Source organism: Panthera leo, chromosome A2 (assembly GCF_018350215.1).
Source record: "Panthera leo isolate Ple1 chromosome A2, P.leo_Ple1_pat1.1, whole genome shotgun sequence".
NCBI classification, from domain to species: Eukaryota; Metazoa; Chordata; class Mammalia; order Carnivora; family Felidae; genus Panthera; species Panthera leo.
The window spans coordinates 160,459,551-160,482,316 of NC_056680.1; the positions used below are offsets into that span (position 1 = coordinate 160,459,551).

At 44.2% G+C, this 22,766-nt stretch overlaps 1 protein-coding gene across 2 annotated transcripts; it reads right to left on the reverse strand.

Moving 5' to 3' along the window:
* Nucleotides 1-2,463: 2,463 nt before the first annotated feature.
* ZNF786 (zinc finger protein 786) lies at nt 2,464-21,707 on the reverse strand. Of its 2 annotated transcripts, XM_042926981.1 has the most exons (6): nt 21,596-21,707; nt 13,736-13,862; nt 9,760-9,912; nt 5,993-8,311; nt 3,140-3,221; nt 2,467-2,766 (listed from the first exon to the last, which is right to left on the reverse strand). In XM_042926981.1, exons 1-4 carry the CDS (start codon nt 21,611-21,613, stop codon nt 6,243-6,245), a joined length of 2,367 nt encoding a protein of 788 aa, XP_042782915.1. In that variant the 5' UTR covers nt 21,614-21,707; the 3' UTR covers nt 2,467-2,766; nt 3,140-3,221; nt 5,993-6,242. The 2 variants fall into 2 exon arrangements, with proteins under 2 accessions (XP_042782916.1, XP_042782915.1); XM_042926982.1 differs by lacking the exons at nt 13,736-13,862; nt 21,596-21,707 and having other exon boundaries at nt 2,464-2,766; nt 5,993-8,625; nt 9,760-9,844.
* Nucleotides 21,708-22,766: the final 1,059 nt, after the last annotated feature.

A 22,766-nucleotide genomic window follows, 5' to 3' on the forward strand; every position in this document is an offset into this window, starting at 1 on the left:
ACTGGAACTCAGGAAACCAAAGTCGTATTATCTGTCACGTGGAGGAAGTCACTTCAATCTCTGTAACTCGCTTTACTCACCCATAAAATGAGTGAGTTAGATTACAATCACTAAGGATTCTATTTTTAATACTTTTTTTTCTTTCTTTCTTTTTTGCATTAGTGAAAAAGGCAGTAAGAAATTAATTGCCATGTTTCTTGGGAAACATTGTTTCAAATTAGGCTAAGTATCGGAAATTGAGTTACTGTCACCCCGGGGGTCTTTGAAAACCTTGAAACTAAAATAAGACTTAGGACCATCATTACCATTTCCTTAAGAACTACTAGAGTGACGGTCCCCATCACTGCAATTTAGAGTTGTACTATCTATCATACGTCCCCCCGTCCCCCTGTAGGGCTTCTTTCCTTTTCTCAGCCATCATTTCCTCTGTTCTTTCTCCTATTTTGCACCTCACCAACACGCAAACTCAGCTTCAGGGAAACTAGAACACTCAGCCCAGGGCTGACTGTAGATTCAGTAGCTATGTGTAGGGCTCTACGTTCATTAATTCATTGATTGATTCAACAAGCGTTCGGAGAGCGCCCACTGGGGCCATACACTGGATGGGTAAGAAGAGAAAAAAATCAGTCTCTGCTTCAAGGAACTCAGTTCAGGGCTGAGCGCACGGATTTGTCTGCACGGCCCTCTCCGGATCCCACAACACAAGCTCAGGTTGGAGGGCTGGGCCAGGGCTGCAGATTCCACCGTCCGACTTTCTCGGAGGGCGCCTCCTACTGGCCGGAACCGCACCAGCAGGCCACCCTGGGACCGAGGGCCAACCTCTCTGCCCGGCCGAGATGTCACGGCTCACACCTGATGCTGCACCTAAAGCATCTGCGTGATCCAACACCCCAGGCTGGTTCCAGCCGGAGTCTCGCTTCCGTCCGGCACCAGCTGCCCCTTCCTGATGCCCAGTCACTGCGGCAGCCCCCATCCCCACCCACCCCGCACACTGCCACCAGGAAGTCTGGGCCGTCGACCTCTGGGGGCGGCGCCTGCCCCGGCGGCGGCCGTCGCCCTGGAGATACGCAAGGCATCCGGGAAATGTTGCCTTTCCTGCGCCTGAACTCGGCCCCCACAGTGCCGCCTGCGGGCAGGAGGAGCAGATTGCTCCGGGAGCGTCGGCAGCTCTGTGCATCCTTTAACAGCATCCGGATCTCCCCTGCTCTCCGGACTGGGAGAACTGGAATTACACTCCACAGCTCTGACCCTTCCTCCTTTGGAGGCTACACAAGGTTAGATCCAAGATTGACCGGCATATAAGTCATGGAATTGGACCGTGCATAACGTTCCTTTTTCTGCCTCAATTTTTCCTGACCCAAATTGCCCCTCTTCAAAATGAAATTGTGAGTCATTGCACCCCTCCACCCACCTCTCCGCCACTCACTTACTCACCATGGTGGTTTTCACCGTTCCGTCGTTTCAGGAAAGGTCTGGACTGCCTTGGGCTCAGAACAAGTCCTTTAGCTTTTATAAGGAGCTTGGGGGTGGGGGGAGGTGATAAGGGAGGCAAACTGAGGAAGGTACTCTAACGATGAGTAAAGGCTAGTTAGTAATGTTCGTTATGTAGATTTCTCTGGTGCTGTCTCCAGGCCGCTAGAGTCTAACGTTGTCTCTAGATTAACTTTTGTCCTTCCTGATAAGTAGGCATCGGTAGAAACCAATGGGCGATTTCCGAGGCACAGCTTTGGAAATTGACGTCCTGCTTTTAGGCAAATGGGGGGAAGGCAGGAAACTTGTATCTGCTTCCTTTCCATTGCTTTCCTTATGCCAAAGTGGCATATTTGGGGGTGGCATATTCTACTACTATTCAATGGTCAGATGACCCAGCTAGCACTCACCAGCAGGAGTGTTTGTAAGTTAAGGATGTAATGTGGAGGCTGTTATTTTTTATTTATTTTGAGAGAGAGAGAAAGAGTCAGGGAGGGGCAGAGAGAAAGGAAGACAGAGGATCCAAAGAGGGCTCTATGCTGACAGCAGCAAGGCCAATGTGGGGCTCTAATTCATGAACCATGAGATCATGGCCTGAGCCAAAGTCAGACGCTCAACGTACTGGGCCACCCAGATGCTCCGTTCCATTTCATTTTAAAACTTCTGATGACAGGGGCACCTGGGTGGCTCAGTCAGTTAAGCATCCAACTTCGGCTCAGGTCATGATCTCACAGCTCATGAGTCCAAGCCTCACATTGGGGCTCTGAGCTGACAGTTCAGAGCCTGGAGACTGCTTCGGATTCTGTGTCTCCCTCTCTCTCTGCCCCTCCTCGCTCATGCTCTGTCTCTTTCTCAAAAACAAATAAACATTAAAAAAATTTTTTTTAACGTTAAAAAAAATTTCTGATAACAAACTGTCCTTTATTTTGTCAATTATACCTAAAAGTTTCTGGATCTGTAGTTATTTAATCACTCCAAACTGCCCTTGTTAAGTTGATGAAAACCTCCCCCGCAAACTTGCTTGGTAAAGAGTAAGGCAGTGAATTACATTCAGTCTGAAACATGTTTGTGTTTTATCCCTAATCATTTTGTTCTTATAATCATAAAGGGTTTCCATTAATTCTCTGCTTTTCTTCCCTATTAAAAAAAAAATACCTTTCATTACTCTTTTGGTCTCTTCCAGATGCTAATAATCTCCTTAGGCCTGTGTGATTTTGTCCTCATTAGTTGTTTTTTTTTTCTGTTCTCTTTCTTTGCAATCTTCTTTCGTATTTTGAAAACGTTTTCCCCTCTCTTCTGCAACAAATTAATTGGTTTAGTTAACTGTACTGGTTTTATTACTTTAAGCACTTGGTATTTCTCATGCACAGAATATGAATTTCCTGAATTTCCAATTAAGTGTGGTGGAAGGATCCCTGCCCTCGTACCTGGGGACCCACAGAGTCCCAACCCAGCCACTAACTATGGGTGAGACATTTACTATACCTTTGGTTTCCTCCTCTGTAACATTAGAGATTGGAATAAAAAATCTTCCTGCTCCTTATAATGCTAAAATTCGGAATTTAGAATTATAAATTATTCTATATATTTATTATATTCCTTATATATTTATATCTATATAAAGTCTAAAAAGAATTGAAAGGAGTACTTGGGTTTAGTTGGATCTTACCTTTCTTCTTGACTTTCTCCAAGGCACCTCTAGTTTTTAACAATATTTTGAACACTCTGGATCTTTTACCATCTGTGAAATCCTGCAAGGGTAACAGGCAATAAGTGAGAACAGCAAACTAGAGGCTCCGGCCTTCAGTCTCCCATGAAACCTCTACTGGGTTCCTGATCACATCCTGCTGGCAGGGTCCCCACCACGGGCATCCACCTTCTTTGCTTACATTGAGTCTAGCTCCACACGTTGAGGTTGGCTACTCTGTGAACACAACAGACATCACCGTGGCTCTGATTGTAAACCTGCCTAAATGATATAATCTTTCAACGTTGTCAGTGACCTTTGCTGGTGTCCCACCACTTGAGGAAAGAGGGTACTCTTAAACCACATAAGAATTTATTCTGACTTAAAGGTCTGTTTTCTTTGCCCCATAAAACCTAAGACCTCTTTTCCTTGGATTCTCATGCTTTAAAAAAAAATTTTTTTTTTAATTGACTTATTTATCCTGAGAGAGACAGAGACAGCTTGAGTGGGGGAGGAGTAGAGCGAGAGGGAGTGAGCATCCCAAGCAGGCTCTGCACTGCCAGCGCAGAGCCCAACACAGGACTCAAACCCACGAAAACAGTGAACTCATGACCTGAGTTGAAACCAAGACGCCAATGCTCAACTGACTACACCACCCAGGCTCCCCGGATTCTCATTCTTCTTAACGGACATAGGGCTGCTTTGCTGGAGCCAAAAGGGCTCTTCAGTAATGTTTTCCAAAATGAATCCTGCAGAACTCTATGTCCCCAAGGTCATAGTAAATGTTTTTGAAAAAGAAAGAATCCCAAGGTCAAATATATTCACAATATAAGAATATACTATACATTAGGTATTCCTAATAGACTTCATGTGTGTGTGGTGGGGTGGAGGGAACAGAGGAAAACTGTTTTTACCTCAATTGGCCATGTGGTGCTTTTCTCTTTTTTCAAAAGTACACCTTTGGAGGGGTGCCTGGGCGGCTCAGTTGGTTAAACGCCCGACTTCGGCGCAAGTCAAGATCTCACAGTTCGTGGGTTCAAGCCCCATGTCGGGCTCTGTGCTGACAGCTCAGAGCCTGGAGACTGCTTTGGATTCTGTGTCTCCCTCTCTCTCTGCTCTTCCCCCACTCATGCTCTTTCTGTCTCTCAAAAATAAACAATGAAAAAAAAAAGTATACCTCTGGAGCTAGTGTTCCAGAGCACATCATCTGTGAAACATTGTTTTTTTGTTTTTGTTTTTTTTTTTTAACATTTATTTATTTTTGAGACAGAGAGAGACAGAGCATGAACGGGGGAGGGGCAGAGAGAGAGGGAGACACAGAATCCGAAACAGGCTCCAGGCTCTGAGCGGTCAGCACAGAGCCCGACGCGGGGCTCGAACTCGCATACCGCGAGATCGTGACCTGAGCCGAAGTCGGACGCTCAACCGACTGAGCCACCCAGGCGCCCCGAAACATTGTTTTAATAGTGTGTTTGTTATAGGTTAGTTGCAGTCTCATTTTCCGTCATCCCTCCAAATTTCAGGTCAGCCATTCTTTACACGAAACATGAACCCTCTGAGTCAGGAATTCTTTGTCTGCAGTGGAATTCTGTCCCTAATGTACAAACATTCTGTGCTCCTGCCGTCTTCACCTCATGTAACAAGTGGGGTAATCTCCTGGACTTCTGTTTACTTTTAACATTTGCTTTCAAACTCCACACTAAATTGTTGTTGCCTGTACTGCTGCATGACAAAGCTGTCTAGCTTTATTTATTTTTTTCCTAAAGATTTTAAGTAATCTCCACACCCAATGTGGGGCTAGAACTCACAACCCCGAGATAAGTCGCATGCTCTGCTCACTGAACCAGCCTGGTGCCCCTTGGCTTTATTTTGTCTTTACTCAGATTTAGTCACTGCTTAGATAGGCACTCTTGGTAACCTCCTTCACTGTCTTGGCTTCGAACAGCTCCCCTATTCTGCAACTCCTAAACCTGTATCTCCTGTCCCAATCCATCTCTCATCTAAATTCTAGCCCTATACATCTTAGCATCCTCGCTTTAAAAAAATATATATTGTTTTAATGATCATTTGTTTTTGAGAGAAACAGAGTGCGAGCAGGGGAGGGGCAGACACAGAATCTGAAGCAGGCTCCAGGCTCTGAGCTGTCAGCACAGGGCCGGATGCAGGACTCGAACTCACCAACTATGAGATCATGACCCGAGCTGGCGCTTAACCAACTAAGCCACCCAGGCTCCCCTTAGTACCCTTGCTTTTACATTTCTTCAACTCAGATTACCAAACTTCGATGAAATTATCAGTTTTCTTTAGGGGGAACTATATACATCACCGCCACGAAACATACCGTGAAGCCTCAGCATTCATGTAAACAGACCAGGATTCAGAGAACTTGTTTTATTGCTCACAGTTTCAAAATAAATGAATCAAAACCAAATTCAACATTATATCAGGGCTGCAACAAAATTCACACATACCTGAACACCCACTTTAGAATCATACTGTGAAAAAGAGAACAGTGGACATTTAATAGCCACCTCATCTCCTCAACTTTGGGAACAGTACTGGAAGGATTTCCTTTTGTCTTAATTCAAGCTGGGATTTCAGAGCTAGCTGAACATTTGGGGGGAAATTACCACTTAAGATGGTAAGAAGAACAGGTATCTCTTTTATCAATGGATAGGAAATAGAACTGGTGATGTTTTAAATGTTTATTTTAGAGAGAGAAAGAGAGCGCCCGCGCCTGAGCGGGGGGAAGGACAGAGACAGAGGGTAAGAGAGAATCCCAAGCAGGATCGGGCTGTCAGCATGGATCCAGATCTGGGGCTCGAACCCACCAACCTGAGATCATGACCTGAGCCGAAATCAGGACTCGGATGCTCAAGTGACTGGGCCACCCAGGCGCCCCTTCCTGGTGATGTTTTAGCCGAGAAAATCCTTTGTGGCTTCTCATACTCCTAACTTGGTTCCATTCTTGCCCAAAAAAGGGCCCCTGTTCCTAAAATCTGTCTCCCGGCGGGTTTCGCTATGGCTGCTGTGGATTCCCAGGGAATGTCAAGCCTGCGGAAGGCTCTGGACGCCCTTCCCGGCCTCAACTCCAGTCAGCCTCGATCATTGCGAACAGCTGGCTGAGCCTCTTCTTGACGTCAGGCTCGCTGGGGGCACTGCAGGATTTGGCGTGCACGCGGATGTGTTCGGCAAGTTTGGACTTGTAGATGAAGCCCTTGCCACAGTCGCCGCAGGCGAACGGCCTCTCGGGCCTGTGTATGCGCTGGTGCCTCAGCATGTGTCCCTTCTCCCGGAAGTTCTTATCACACTCGGGACAGTGGAAGGGCCTCTCGCCTGTGTGCAGGCCTTGGTGGCTGAGCAGCTGCGCCTTCAGGCGGAAACTCTTGTCGCACGTGGGGCACTGGAAGGGCTTCTCCCCCGTGTGCGTCCGGACGTGTTCGACGAGCTTGGACTGCTTGGCGAAGCCTTTGCCGCACTCGCAGGAGAAGGGCATCTGGCCGCCGTGCAGCAGCTGGTGGGCCTTCATGTCGGCCTTGACGCGGTAGCTCTTGCCGCACTCGGGGCACTGGAAGGGTCTCTCGCCCGTGTGCAGGCGCTGGTGACTAAGCAGCTGCCCCTTGAGGCGGAAACTGCGGTCGCAGCTGGAGCAGCGGAAGGGCCGCTCGCCGCTGTGCACGCGGAAGTGCTCGGCGAGCTTGGACTGCCGGGTGAAGCCCTTGCCGCACTCCCCGCACGAGAAGGGCCTCTCCTTGCTGTGGGTGCGCTGGTGGGCCTTCAGGATGCCCTTGAGGCGGAAGCTCTTGCCGCACTCGGGGCACCGGAAGGGCCTCTCCCCGCTGTGCACTCGCAGGTGCTCCCGGAGCTTGCAGCGGTGCGCGAAGCCCCTGCCGCACTCGCCGCAGGAGAACGGCCTCTCCCCGCCGTGCCGGAGCCGGTGTGCTCTCAGCATGCTCTGGAGACGGAAGCTCAGCCCGCACTCCGGGCACTGGAAGGGCTTCTCGTCCGTGTGCAGGCGCCGGTGCCGCAGCAGCTGTCCCCTCTGGCGGAAGCTCCGGCCGCAGTCGGCGCACCCGAAGGGCCTCTCCCCGCTGTGCACTCGGACGTGCTCCGTGAGCTTACACCGCTTGGCGAAGCCCTTGCCGCACTTGGCGCAGGAGAAGGGTCTGCCGCCGCCGTGCGCGCGCCGGTGGACCTCCAGCGAGCCGCTCGGGCGCAAGCTGTCGCCGCACTCCCGGCACCGGAAGGGCCGCTCTCCCGCGTGCACCCGTTTGTGGCTGGCGAGCTGGGACCCGGCAGCGAGGCGCTCGCCACCCTCGGGGCAAGACAACGGCCTCTCCCCGGCGGGGCGGTGGCGGACAGTCTCCGCGGCCCCCGGCCACGGGCCTGGCTTCCCTCCCGAGCGCAAGCTGGCCCGCCGTGCCTTCCCTGGGAGGGCCAGGTCACCTTCGCCACGGGAGACCAGCCTCCCGCTGCTGGGCTGGCCCTGGGGAGCCGCCAGGCTGTTCTTCGGGAGAGCGTTCCGGTCGCACCTGGGGCACTGGGAAGGCCTCTCCCCCCGGCGCCGGAGGCGGTGGCCGAGAAGGCTCTGCTGGCGCGGGCCGCACCGTTTACATCCAGGGCCCTGCGGGGGGCTCGTCCCCGCGGGTACAGCCAGATGATGCCTCAGCAAATACCGCTTCCGGTGGAAGCTGCGCCCGCAGTCGTGACACCGGAAACGCCTCGGACCCTGAGGGATGCTGCGCTGTTGCTGTGGATCAGCTTGTTTGCTGAATTTCTTCCAGGGCCTACACGGCTGGTCACTCAAGTGGCTCTGGTGCTTCTCTAAGTGACTCTTCTTCCAAAAGCTTTCCTCACTGACGGCGCTTGGGTGCTGGGTGCCCTCCCAGGAGGGGACCTCCTGAAAGGCAGGGGGAGCCAGAGTTCTGCGACTTGGGATTCCTTCTCTCCGGGTAGGTTCCCTGCAGCTAGGGACTACTGGAATCGGAGCCCATGCGACACGTCTGTGTGGATTCACGAGAGCGATCCTCCCGTCAGGCCCGAAGGAAGCATCTGCCCTTCCTCCTAGTGAGGGTTCAGAGGGGCACTGGCCCTGTAGGAGATCTACTTGGAACCGGCATTTAGCTTCGCCTGAATTCACAGCTTGTTGACTTCCTGAAATGGAAAACAAAACTTCAGTCCGTATTCCTGTCATGACTAAAGGCTTGTATCACCAGGAAAGGGAGCAATAACAGTGACCTCTGGGAACCCAGCTCCCACGGAGCTCCACAACCAAGGACATTTCAGTATGGTTCCATTTAATGACCAGGAGTTTGGTGAGAGTCTGCTAAAATTAAACCGAAAAAAACTTATCTTAAAAGAGGAAAATCTAGGAGCGCTTGGCGGGCTCAGTCGGAATAGCATGCCACTCTTGATCTCAGCGTCATCAGTTCGAGCCTCATGTTGGGTACAGAGATAACATAAATAAACTTAAAAAAAAAAAGGAAAATATAGGTCTTAATAGGGCCTATGCTCTGAAATGAGACCGTCTGGGTTCAAATCCCACCTTTCGCTGTCTAGCCTCTGTCAAGTGAATCTCTCTTGGCTTTGGTTCCTTCTCCCGTAGAAACAGGGAAACGACAGGACATTTGATTGTCATGATTATTAAGTGAGTTCTTGCAGTTACAGTGTTGAACATGTGCCTGGCATACTGCACACCCCATGTGCTCACCGCCATGACTACAGGACCATCCAACTTGTGCCGTTTTGATGTGGAGGCATTTCTGGAGTCAGCATGATGACGGTGTCACTAATAGACCCTAACACCACGGTCCCATGTCACCCAGGGGATGTCCCTCAGGCCAGGCAGCAGGGCTTGGGCTCTGTTCCCCACTCCTCGCCCCTATTCCCACCAACCTTTTAAAAAGGTTTCTTGGAAGAAATGATAACAGATGGTAAAAAGTGAAAGAATTTGTGACGCAAAACTCCTTTACTGTCCAGAAAGCAGCAGCAACAAACTAAGCAAACTTAAACAAATTTCTGGGAATGATGCTCCCGTTGGCTTTCTCATTCCATATTTTAATGCTGCCTTTTAAGAATCCAAAAATTTCAGACTCTCCTATGATAACAAGAAACAACAGAGGAGAGCTAAGTTTTAGGTATTCAAGTAGAGACAACAGTTCCCAGATAGGAAGGAAGCAATTTTGGTCACTAGGATTTAGGTAACCAGTTTCGCTACCACCCCGCCCCACACCAGCCCTGCCTACTAACAACAGTGCCTACTTACTGAGCTCTCACTGTGTGCCATGTATCATTTTAACACTTTATGTATACTAACCTATTTAAACCTACAATGTAGGTGCTTTTATTATCTTCATTTCATAGGCCAGGAAACTGAAATATCGAGAGGTTGAATAACTTGCCCAAGGCGACCCGGAAAAGCAAGATCCAGACTCAGACTCCAGGACCCATACTCCTAACCACTGTGCTTTACTGCCTTTTTCTAGAATATGCCAGACATCAAGCCTCAGCCTAGCCAAACAGGAAGACATGATCAGAGAACTGGAACAAAGATATCTGAATGTGATGTCCTCAGGAAAGGGCCCTAATTTCTTAATACTCACGCCAAAACAGATGTCCCTCAATAACTGGATCAAAATGCAGATCAGCTGAAGAGCAAATTATGTTTCCTGATTTCTGTGATTCTCCCCAGTTCTTGAAGAACTCTTTCCCCTGTTCAATCCGTGATATTAGTTCTGGTTTGGGAAGTCCATCATCTGTACAAAGAAGTTAGACAGGGTAGTTTGGTTTCTTTGAGCACTAAATTTAAAGCACGCGGAGTTGTTTTTAAATTTTTTAAATGTATTCCTGGGATAATGTATGAGAAGAGATGTCAAAAAATAGATTATAGGTTTGCACAAAGAGGAGTAAAACTGCCCACACATCCTAAAAGTTCTTCCTCATCTTTCTGGACCTGTTAAATCAGTTATACTGTTTAAATCCTGTCTTGGTCCCCATATGTCTAGCAGTATGTATTTAGCCATGGGTTTCCTAAAACTCACTAGCAGGGTGCTCTGAGAATGGTGGGACAGCTCTGGAGACAGCTGGACAGATATCACGAGAAGAGGGGGAGATGGAAAAATAACTCGAATGCCTGTCCTAGGCAATTTCAAAGTAGGTAGCTCCAGCTAAAATATTCTCAGAAGTTCTCTGGTGACGGTGCTAATCATGACTCCAAACATGGTGGAGTTCTGCTAGAATAAAAAGGGTTGAGGGGCGCCTGGGTGGCTCGGTCGGTTAAGCGTCCGACTTCGGCTCAGGTCACGATCTCACGGTCCGTGAGTTCGAGCCCCGAGTCAGGCTCTGTGCTGACAGCTCGGAGCCTGGAGCCTGTTTCAGATTCTGTGTCTCCCTCTCTCTCTGCCCCTCCCCTGTTCGTGCTCTGTCTCTCTCTGTCTCAAAAATAAACGTTAAAAAACATTAATAAAAACAAATTATTTAAAAAAAAAAAAGGGTTGTAAGCAATGAAATAAACAGATGAAAACAGTTACAAGATTCTTTAATATATGACCCCCATTTCCCAAAAGAAATGTTTAATTTATTTATTTTCAAGTAAAATTTTCTTTCAATAAAATATATTTAACAGAATCTAAAGTATGCTTCATAGGTTGCTAAAGGGAGATCAGTGTATGGTTCAAATAAGAGAAAGAGGGTACGCTGGGCAATGCCTGCCTCAGGAATAAAATGTCAGAGTGGTGTAGTACATGTGGAGACAGATCACTGTTCTAGATTCCTCCTTGTCCTCTGAAATCTGACTTCAATCCCAAAAGAATTCTAAGACTTCTTTCATGAGAAAAGGAATCCCTATCTTTTGTTTAAATCCATATACCTATTCTCAATCTTCATCTGTTGAAATCCCAGCATCTTTTAAAATAAAAGTATTTTTCCAAAAGTAAAGCCTGGGTGGCTCAGTCAGTTAAGTGTCCAACGTTGGCTCAGGTCATGATCTCACAGTTTGTGAGTTCAAGCTCCACATCAGGCTTTGAGCTGATGGTGCAGAGCCTGCTTGGTATTCTCTCTCCCTTTCTCTTTGCCCCTCCCAAGCTTGTGCTTGCGCGCTCTCGCTCTCTCTCTCTCTCTTGCTCTCTCTCTCTCTGAGTGAATAAACTTAAAAAATAAATAAAAAAACAAAACCAAGAAAACAATTCAATTTATAATAACACAAAAAAGAATAAAACATTTAGGAATAAATTTAATAAAAGAAATCCAAGACTTATACAATAAAAACTATAAAATATTGTTCAAAGAGACTTTGTCCTAAATGAATAGGAAGATATCCCATGTTCATGAAAAGGAAGCCTTGATATTGTTAAAATGACAATATTCCCCGAATCCAATCTGCCTTGTTTTTTGACAAATTGATCCTAAAAGTAATGGTAATCAAAAAGACAAACATATATACATCAATGAAACAGTATTGAGAATCCACAAATAAAACTCTACATTTATGGTAAACTGATTTTCCAAAAGGGTGCCAAGAGAATTCAATGGGGAAAGACTTTTCAACAAATGGTGTTGGGACAACTGGATATCCATATGCAAAAGAAGTTGGATCCCTACTTCACACTGTATACAAAAATTAACTCAAAAGGTATCAAAGACCTAAATGTAAGCAATGAAACTCTAAACCTCTCAGAAGAAAACATAGGAGTGAATCTGTGTGACTTTGGATTAAGCAATGGTTTCTCAGATATGACACCAAAAGCTCAAGCAACACAAGAAAAAGAAGTTGGGCTTCATGAAAATTGATAACTTTTGTGCTTCAAAGGATAATATCAAGAAAGTGAACAGGGGCACCTGGGTGGCTCAGTCGGTTAAGCATCCAACTTCGGCTCAGGTCGTGATCTCAGTCTGTGAGAAGAGATGTCAAAAAACAGCACCAAGCCAGCTTAGGATCCTGTCCTTCCCCTCTCTCTGCCCCTCCCCCACTCATATTTTCTCTCTCTCTCTCTCTCTCTCTCTCTCTCTCCCTCCCCCCCCCCAAAAAAAAAAATTTAAAAAATAAAGAAAGTGAACAGACAACCACAGAATGGGAGAAAATTATCTGCAAATTATGTATCTGATAAGGGTCCAGTATCCAAAACAAATAGGGAATTTGTTTTTAATAGGCTTTGAATACAACACAGGGCTTGAACTCATGACCCTGAGATCAAGACCTGAGATGAGATCAAGAGTCAGATGCTTAACAGACTGAGCCACCAGGCGCCCTACAAATGGAGAACTCTTAAAACTCAACAATAAAAAGACAAAGAAATAAATTTAAAAATGAGCAAAGTATTTGAACAGACATTTCTCCTAAGAAGGTATACAAATGAAAAGATGCTCAACATGATTAGCTGTTAAGGAAATTCAAATCAAAACCACAACAATATACCACTTCACATCCATTTAATCCTGATGTTTGGAATATTCTTTCTGGGTAGAACAGGATGGATGATAATAAGATTATCTTTCTTTCTCTATAGATTCAATTACTTTAATTGGTTCTTCAGTAAAAATAAAAATATGTAATATCTTAGATTATATGTTTTAGAAACAACACTATCTATGTAAAGCCTAGAAAACTTAATTATGGTAAAAGAATAGAATATAAAGTATTAGAAACCTTATGATATAAAGAAGTGGTATGGCTGTTAGGAGCTGGCAGAAGAGGTGACAGGAAGTACAGGAGAACTAATCACCTTATCTTCATACACTGAAGTAATCGAGATGTAATATGAAGTTCACAGAACATGATCTAGAAGTTTATTATTTAAGTTATAAAGTTAGCCCATAGAGGCCTGAAAAAAAAAAAAAACCTCAAAATTCGGGGGAAAGGGAAAAAAGGAGACAGAAGATCCTGTAAGTGGGTTAATCCCTCATTTTTCATAGTAATGAGTTAATGCTGTCTAGACGTGATAAATCAAGAAACTGAGACACAAGCATGATAGTAAGATTGGAGGAAACCACAGTAAGAACTAAAACAGAAAAGGTTAAATGTGGTTGCCTTGGGAAATGAACTGAGTGCAGGAGTGAGGATGAAGCAGAGACTTCATCATTCGACACTTCTCTGAACAGACTGATTCTTAAAAATCACATTTGATAAATTTAAAAAAAACAAAACATACGAAGACCAAGTAAGGAAAAAGACTAAAAAGAACACATTACTATAACCAAGCAGAGACAGCTCCTGTTAAACATCTCAGGGTATAGCCTTACAAAATCTCACTGCAGGGAAATATCGTAGCTTTTCTGAGTTATACAGACCCCACTGTAAAAGCTGACAAGTAGGGACACTACCCATATTAAAGATAATATGGGTACATTATGGATAGGAGCTAGGAGTGCTCCAATATGGAAATCATGGCACCCTATGACTGTGTAGCAACTAAAAGTCCCAAGTCCTGGTGTATTTAACATATGACTCTAGGGTAAAACAAAAATACCTTTCTGAGTTAATTTCTGAGAAATCTGGCCAGCTAACAAACAGGAAAATCAAGTGGCCAAGACCTCTTTCAGGCCCATTTCCAGGATCTACCCACAAAATCAAGCACTTCTTACCTAGAGAAACAAGAATCTCATAATTGGTTCTCATTACATGCTTGTAAAGCTCCTTCTGCCATGCCTCCAGATTCTGCCATTCTTGTTCAGAGAAATAAATGGCAACATCTTCAAAAGTCAGAGGTAACTGAAATTACAGACATAATACATACATAGTCATTATTGCTTCAAAATGATTTCAGCTCCTTCTCATCAATGTATTTATTTTCTTTAAGTAAACTCTACCCTCAACATGGAGCTCGAACTCACAACCCTGAGATCAAGAATCACCCGCTTTACCCACTGGCCAACCAGGTGCCCCTCCTTTTCATCAATTTAAAAGACTTTTTTAGAGGATGCTGTTCTTGTGTATTCAGCAGCTTCCTCCTTGAGAACTGCTCCTCCCCCTACTCCAACCATGTGGTTCTGTTAACCACCATACCTTCCGTGGTTCTTTATGGTTGTTCAAACTACATATGCATTTGTATAGGATATTTTTCTTCTTTTAAAAACAAAAGAGGGAATAAAGCACTGTGTAACTTCATTCACTTAATATGTCAGGTGTTTTTCCAGGTCAGTGTGTATAGGCAAAACCAGGTTTTTGCAAACTGCATTATATTCCATTGCATGGGCACACGTACCCCATGAATGGGACATATAGTTTCCATTTCCTTTATAAATTACAAACAATGCTCTGATATGCTTCCTGATATACTAGTGCTTTTACCACTAAAAAGCCTAAAAAGGAGAACTACTAAATCAAAAGGTATAAAAATGTTCAGTTTAATAAACACCACTAGACTGCCTTCCAAAAAAAATCCAGCACTTTTGCCCTTTTGTTAATGAGACTTATTTCTTTGCACCTTCATCAGCACAGCATGTTTTTAAACCTTTATTATTTTTTTTTTTCGCCAGTGCAATGGGTAAAAAATTTCATTGTTTTAATTTGCATTCATTTGTGAGGCTTAACATCCTTTTCATACTTTTCGGGTGCGGAGGATGTTCCAGTATCTTTGTACATGTCTGTTCACATCCTTTGCTCAACATTCTCGTGGACTCCTATAATTTGAATGAACTTCTTTATATCAGGGTTAATCATCCTTTGATTGACTAGCAAACATTTTCTCCCCTAGTCGTTTGTGTTTTGATTTTATCTTCTGCCAAATAGAGCATTTTGAGCCTTTAATTTGATCTGTCAGTCCTTTCCATGGTTTCCAGGTTTGTTTTTCAATTTTTTAAAGGTTTATTTTGAGAGAGAGACGTGAGACTGAGCCACCCAGGTGCCCCCATAGTTTCCAGCTTTTTAAATGTCCCCCACACCAAAAAGTTATACAAATATTCTACTAATATTTTTTGCCCTTAGATTTGCAATTTAATTCTATAGATGAGGGGCACCTGGGTGGCTCAGTCAGTTGAGCTTCTGGCTCTCGATTTTGGCTCAGGTCATGATCTCACAGTTTGCAAGATGGAGCCCTGCATCAGGCTCAGTGCTGACAGTGGGGAGCCTGCTTGGGATTCTCTCTCTCCCTCTCTCTCTCTGCCCCTCCCCTGCTCACATAATCTCTTTCTCTCTCAAAATAAGTTAATATTTTTAGTAAAAATCAAAGAAAATTCTACAGATGAGATTGGCATCTTTAATAGATACATATGGAGAGCCAATCACACACCAATAAGTATACTATCCTTTCTCCTTAGATTGGAATGCCAACATTTAATCTTTGCATGTATTAGATTTTCATAAATATGTGAATCTATATATTCTTACACTTTCTATATGTGTCTGATTACAGTACCTATGCAATATTGTAATAATGGGATGATAAGTCTTACCCTCTCCTCACATTCTTTTCAAAGTTACTGCTGTGAATTTGTAGATATGTATCCTTCCTTATAAACTCCAAAATTATTTAGTCCAACAACAAAAAAAGTGCATTGGAATTCCAGTCTGGACTGCATTAACTGTATATATGCATTTAGGAAAGATTGATCTCATCTAGAAACATGTTCTACATTCATTTGGTCCAGCTTGCTATCCTTAATAAACTTAACTATTTTCTTCATAAATGTTCTGAGTCTTTTTTATTAACTTTATTTCTGGTCTTCTGTGGTCTCTCCAACAATTGTAAATGAGACCACCCCTTTTGGGGTGCCATTTCAAATTATTATTAATAGTTTTTTAAAAAGTTACTGATTTTTGTAAACTTACTGTGTATCCAATTAATGTGCCATATTATTTATCAATCCTATTAAGTTTATGGTGGGATACAATAAAAATTCTCAAATAAAGATAATTTCTCCATCTTCTACACTGCTTTTCTCTTATATTATTATAGTTTTCAGGAGAACCTCTTTTGTGGCTTTAGGGTTTAGTATCTTGATTTGGAAGACTTCTCCTATTCTAAAATTATAAAATATTCTCTTAAATTCTTCATAACATTCTTATAACTTTTATTAGACTTATACCGTTTTCCATCTGGAACTTATTTATGTGTAACATAACAGGAAGGAACATAATTCTTTTTCCAAGTGGATTTTCAGTTATCACAAAACTTACTCAACAGTCTATTCTTTCACCACTGATTTGGGATTGTTTTTCATTAATTAGGCTTCCATTTATACTTGCCATTTATACTCCATTTATACTTCCATTTATCCTTTTTTGCTCCAATACTGCAGTATAATTCTTATAGTTTTATCAGATATTTTGCTTTTTCTTATTTTTTTTTTAACCTTTATTTATTTTTGAGACAGAGAGAGACAGAGCATGAAGGGGGGAGGGTCAGAGAGAGGGAGACACAGAATCTGAAACAGGCTCCAGGCTCCGAGCTGTCAGCACAGAGCCCGACGCGGGGCTCGAACTCACAGACCGTGAGATCATGACCTGAGCCAAAGTCGGACGCTTAACCGACTGAGCCACGCAGGCGCCCCTAGATATTTTGCTTTTTAAGGGGGCATGGCCATCCACCACTAACCTCCATCATTTCCCATAGGAAAACGTCTTGGCTTTCCTTGTCTGTTTTCTCTTCTACATAAATAGTAAAGATATTTTGTCAAATTTATACAAATTCTCATGGGATTCTGATACGAATGTGCTTAATATATTAATTTGGGGAGAAATGGGCCTCTAAAATATGGGTTCTTTCCACGCAGAACCATCTTTCTCATTTTTCTAGACATTTTTATGTGCTTTAGTAAAATTAGTTTTCTTCATGTAGATTTTACATAATTCTCAACAGGTTCATTTCTAGGAATGGTAGAGTTTTTGTTGCTACTATGTTTTGGTTTTTTTTCCCCCACTAAAATTTCTAATTATGAAAGGTTGGGAAGCTAATTTTTGTGTTTATTCTGGAAATGAATTCCCTTGTTGGCTAACACTTTAGTTGACTGCCTTGGAGTGTCTATGTTGAGAACGAGATCTGCAAATTAACATTTCTTTTAACCATTTAAGCCTATCATTTCTTATTTTTCTTATTGTATTGGCTGGAATAATGTTGAATAAGAGTGGTGATAGCATGCAACTGTCTAAGGTTTATAACTAGAAGCATGTAAATTATATATTTGTTAAAGTAATTTACATTAAATGCACATTCTTTTATGGTTTCCTTTTCTCTCTTTTTCAAATTATATTTAAGATTTTTTTTTTCTTTTTAGGTAATCTCTACACCCAATGTGGGGCTTGAGCCACAACCCTGAGATCAAGAGTCACATGCCCTACTGACTGAGCCAGCCAGGAGCCCCTATTGCTTTCTTTTTTAAGTTTTTTTTTAAATTTATCTATTTTGAGAGAGACAGAGAGAATGTAAGCAGGGAAGGGGCAGAGGGAGGGAGAATCCCAAACAGCTCCCCACTGTCAGCACAGAGCCTGACGTGGGGCTGGAACTCACAAAACTGTGAGATCATGACCTGAGCTGAAACCAAGAGTCAGAGACTCAACCAACTGGGCCACCAAGGCGCCCCCTATTGTCTTCTTTACATCAGTTTTAACTCCCAATGTTTTGCCATATGTGTTTACTTCCTATGGGTATTAAAGTCCAGTTTGTTTCAACTTTTATTTTTATTCATCTTTTCGTTATATTGAATATGAAGCTTAGATTTACGTTTTTAAAAAAATCTAATAATTCCTTTACATTTATATCAGAGATTCATTAAGTTTAATGAAACAGTCATTTCTGCTATGTTTTTAAAATGTGAATTTGTCCTAACATGATTGGTATTGGGTGCCTGGGTGGCTCAGTAGGCTGGGTGTTTGACTTCAGCTCAGGTCATGATCTCACAGCTCGTGAGTTCGAGCCCCAAGTCAGGCTCTGTGCTGACAGCTCAGAGCCTGGAGCCTGCTTTGGATTCTCCGTCTCTGTCTCTCTGCCCCTCCCCTGCTCACGCTTTCTCTCTCAAAAATAAACATTAAAAAAAAACTGAAACAGAAATAATTTGTCACAAAATTTTACACTTGCTTATATGCAAGTTTGTCAGTGAGAAACTCTAGGTCAGTTCCACATGGGGACAATTTTACACCCCAGAGGACGTTTGGCAATGTCTGGGGACACTTTTGTCAGGACTGGGCAAGCTGCTACTTGCATGTAGTGGATACTGGTCAACATCCCACAGAGCACGAGACAGCCCCCTACAACACAAACTAGCCAGTTACAGAATGTCAGCAGTGGCGAGGGGAAGGAACCGTGCCAGGCTGCCACAGAGAGATGAGAAGGAATATACAAAACACGCCCGCGCATACCCTTCGAGAAGAATCCGCCAGCTTCCTCAGATTAATTACCCTGTTTTATGAGCCCAACCTCTCCAAACCTGGTGTTGAAACTTTCCGTCTGATTTCGGATAATGGTCCTTCCACCTCACCGCCCCTTCTTACACCCACTTCCATAAGCAAATTTCAGGTAGTTTTTAAGCTAGTTTATTTTGTTAATAATTTAACACGCATAAAAGTGTGTTTTTACTAGGTTCCTATCTTTTCAACATGTCACTGACAAACTTTTTGAATGTTGTGTATCTAAACACCATTCCTCCGGTAAGCTATGGTTTTTACTACATGATTTTGCATTGCACTGTGATTTTTAGAAATGCATGTGATGTGTTATAGCAGAAATGAATGCATGTTTTTGTTTAAAATATACTTATTCTCCTCTGATTAAATTCCTTACTTTAAACATGTTTTCAAGAAATGCTCAAAAAGCCTTCATTATTACTTTAATTTTCAGAAGTTAAAGATTCAGAAAATTAGAACATTATAACAAGTATCCTGGGTTGTTATCAGTATACTACTGATTTAAGAATTCAACATTTTTCTTCAGACTTCCTTTTTTTTTTTTCCAACATTTTTTATTTATTTTTGGGACAGAGAGAGACAGAGCATGAACGGGGGAGGGGCAGAGAGAGAGGGAGACACAGAATCGGAAACTCTTCAGACTTCCTTTTAATGAAATAGAATATGACATGAAACTCAAGTCCTCTTTAGTCCCTCTTCAATATTTTTAAAATCTTTCTAAAATTTATTAAAGTTTATTTATTTTGAGAGAGAGAGAGAGAGAAAATGTGTGAGTGGGGGAGGGGTAGAGAGGGAAAGAGAATCCCAAGCAGGCTCCCAACTGTCAGTGCAGAGCCCAACTTGGGGCTCAGTCTCCCAAACCATGAGATCATGACCTGAGCTGAAATCAAGAGTCAGCTGCTTAACCGACTGAGCCACCCAGGTGTCCTATTGTTTTTTTTAAATGTTTATTTATTTTGAGAGAGAGGGCAGGGGCACTGGGAAGAGGCACAGAGAAAATCCCAAGCAGGCTCCATGCTGTCAGCACAGAGCCCAACTTGGGGCTCGATCTCACAAACCGTGAGATCATGACCCGAGCCAAAATCAAGAGCTGTAAGCTCAACAAATCGAGCCACCCAGGGGCCCCTTCAATATATCTTATACTCAGTCCTATTCTCTCTTCCAAGAAGCGAACATTATGTGCATGTAGTAACTTTTCAATTCATGTTTTTAATTTTTAAATACACATAAGTATCTATAAATATTACTTTAATTTTTATGCACAAATGCTTTATTATATTGCAGCTTGGATTTTTCATTCAACATTTTGAGATCTGTCCATATTGATATATACAGAATTGATTTAATTTTGTGTCGTGTTCTATTATCTGAATATGTCACAATTTTTAATCCATTCTTTTATCCACTGACCATTTGTTTTCAGTTTTCTGAACTGACTGTTCAGATCTTTTACCTATAGTTTTTACTGGGTGACTTATGCTTTCATTTCTAGGATTTCATTTTTTTTAAGTTTACTTATTTTGAGAGAGAGAGGGACAGCACAAATAGGGGAGGGACAGAGAGAGGAGAGGGAGATTCCCAAGCAGGCTCCACGTCATCAGCGCAGAGCCTGATGCAGGGCTCGATCCCACAAACTGAGATCATGACCTGAGCCAAAACCAAGAGTCAGATGCTCAGCTGACTGAGCCACCCAGGTGCTCATTTCTACAATTTATTTATATAACTTGTATATTGATTAATTGTTGACTAAATTAGGTTACAAATACTTTCTCCTTGTGTATGTCTTCTCTGTTATTTTTTTTTATTTTTTAAAGTTTATTTATTTGGAGTGGGGAGAGAGAGAGAACGAGCATGGAAGGGCAGGGGATCCAAAGCAGGTTCTGTGTTGACAGCAGAGAGCCCTACACAGGGCTCAAACTCACAAACCATGAGATCATGACCTGAGCTGAAGTCGGACGCTTAACCGACTGAGCCACCCAGGCGCCCCTAAAAAAATTTTTTTAAACAAAAAATAAAATCTGTTTACATTCACAAAAAATCTTACTGCCATTTTGATAAAACTGCGGTAAATTTACATATTAACTTGGAAGAAAAGTATCATCTTTACTGTATTTAGTCTTTCCATCTACGGGCCTCGCTATCTCCCATTTATTTATAATTTCTCCATAAAAGTGTTGCATATCTTTTGAATATTTAATCCTAGGAATTATGCTTTCTTAGCTGAGACTATTAACGCTACTTTGAAATAACCTCATGAATTCATTTAGTGATCAGAAAAAATGCTCGGGGCGCCTGGGTGACTCAGTTGGTTAAGCGACCGACTTTGGCTCAGGTCATGATCTCTCAGTTTGTGAGTTCAAGCCCCGCGTAGGGCTCTGTGCTGACAGCTCAGAGCCTGGAGCCTACTTCAGATTCTATGTCTCCCCCTCTCTCCACCCCTCCCCTGCTCACGTTCTGTGTCTCTCTGTCTCTTAATAATAAATAAACATTAAAAAAATTAAAAAAAAAAGAAAAAATGCTCAATATGAAAGTTTGTAAGGTATTTAAAAAAAAACATAATAAATGGTCATTCCTTCCAAACCTCGATTGCAACAAAACATTAAACAAATAGTGTGTATTCTGCTTAGATTTTTATATCCTATTCTATTCCTTCCGACCTGTCTTCCTTCCTTCTTACACTCAAACGTTAGCAGATGAATTATCGTATTCAAGCCGCTGCCAGCCATCATTTCAATCACTCAGAGTCTTAAATTTTTTAAACACTTGTTCTGAATTCAGTAACTGCCATGTAAAACTGGCTGAGCTGTGACACCCACAAGGGAACCAGACCCATTTCTCTCCTTTCCCTTGTCAGCCCCCGCCACGCCCGGGCGCCCCCGGCCAGGCAGGGCCCGCTACTGAGTGGGCCTCATCCACGCTCGGCTTGTTCGGGAGTGCGGCCACCGGCTCCGTCCACGGTCCAGACCTTACACCCGGACAGACGCCGCTCCGCCCGTCCTCCGCGGCCACCCCGCGAGGACCCCGGATGGCGGCCCGCCACGCCGGAGCCCGAAGACCCGCCCCGAGCCCCGAAACTGGGCGTCCGCGCACGGAGCCTTTCTTACCGGAGCCGGCTCGGCCATGGCCCTTCACGGTCCCTCCCGGCCCCCGCCCCCGCGGGGACGCTAAATTCCCGGGCGGCCCCGCGGCACCTCCTCGGGCGCGCGGCCTCCAGCTCCGCCCAGCCCCGCAGGCCCAGCCCCCGCGCGGTGCACGCTGGGACTCGCGCCCGGCCCGGCCCCACAGCGCCCCCTGCGGCCGGGAGGAGCCAGCGCCGTCCCCGGGTCCTGGCGCTGGGTCTGGGTCTCCCAGCCAGGAAGACGGAGACGAGAGGCGCTGAAAGGAGCTGGAGAGAGGAAGACGCAGAGGCGGACGTGGGGCTTCAGCTGCAAGTGGGGAGAAGACTCGCTCTTCACCGAGCCCCGGACGGAGAGGGGACGCGGGGCTGGTTCCTCCCCCAGGCGAGGGGAGGATCATCTGTGAGGCCATCCCGGGAATGAAGCGAGGGAGGTGAGCCGGCCCAGGGGGTCAACGAGCAGGTCCCTGTCATGGGCAATGGGGAGTCCGTCCGGCGATTCTAAGAGTGTGCAATACCCCCCTACCCGCATCAGAATCCTCCCACCAGGGACCAGGAGGCTGGGAATTCATCTTCAGGGAGTCAGGCAGACACGGCATCGCTGACCCCATGGACTTAAATTAGGACGTGACTTACAGTCTATAAAATCCAAGAAATGGTCTTATAACCTAAATGTGAAATGGATCTTCAGTTTACTTCGTCTTTCACTCTTAAGTACTCAGTGTGATTGAAGTGCTGGGATATATGTCATTGCTTCCCCCTACCTTAAAGGTTTTCTTTAAAAAAAAAAAAAAAAATTGGGGGGCGCCTGGGTGGCTCGGTCGGTTGAGCGTCCGACTTCGGCTCAGGTCACGATCTCGCGGTCTGTGAGTTCGAGCCCCGCGTCGGGCTCTGTGCTGACAGCTCAGAGCCTGGAGCCTGTTTCGGATTTTGTGCCTCCCTCTCTCTCTGCCCCTCCCCCGCTCATGCTCCGTCTCTCTCTCTCTCTCTCTCTCTCTCTCTCTCTCTCCCTCTCTCCATTAAAAAAAAAAAAAAAAAATTAAAAAAAAATTTTTTTTAATAAAAAAATAAATTTAAAAAAATTTGAAATTTAACAACAATAAAGCAAATTTAAAAAGAAGTAGGCAGCTCTTTCTGCCCATGGGTCGGTCCGGTGCTTT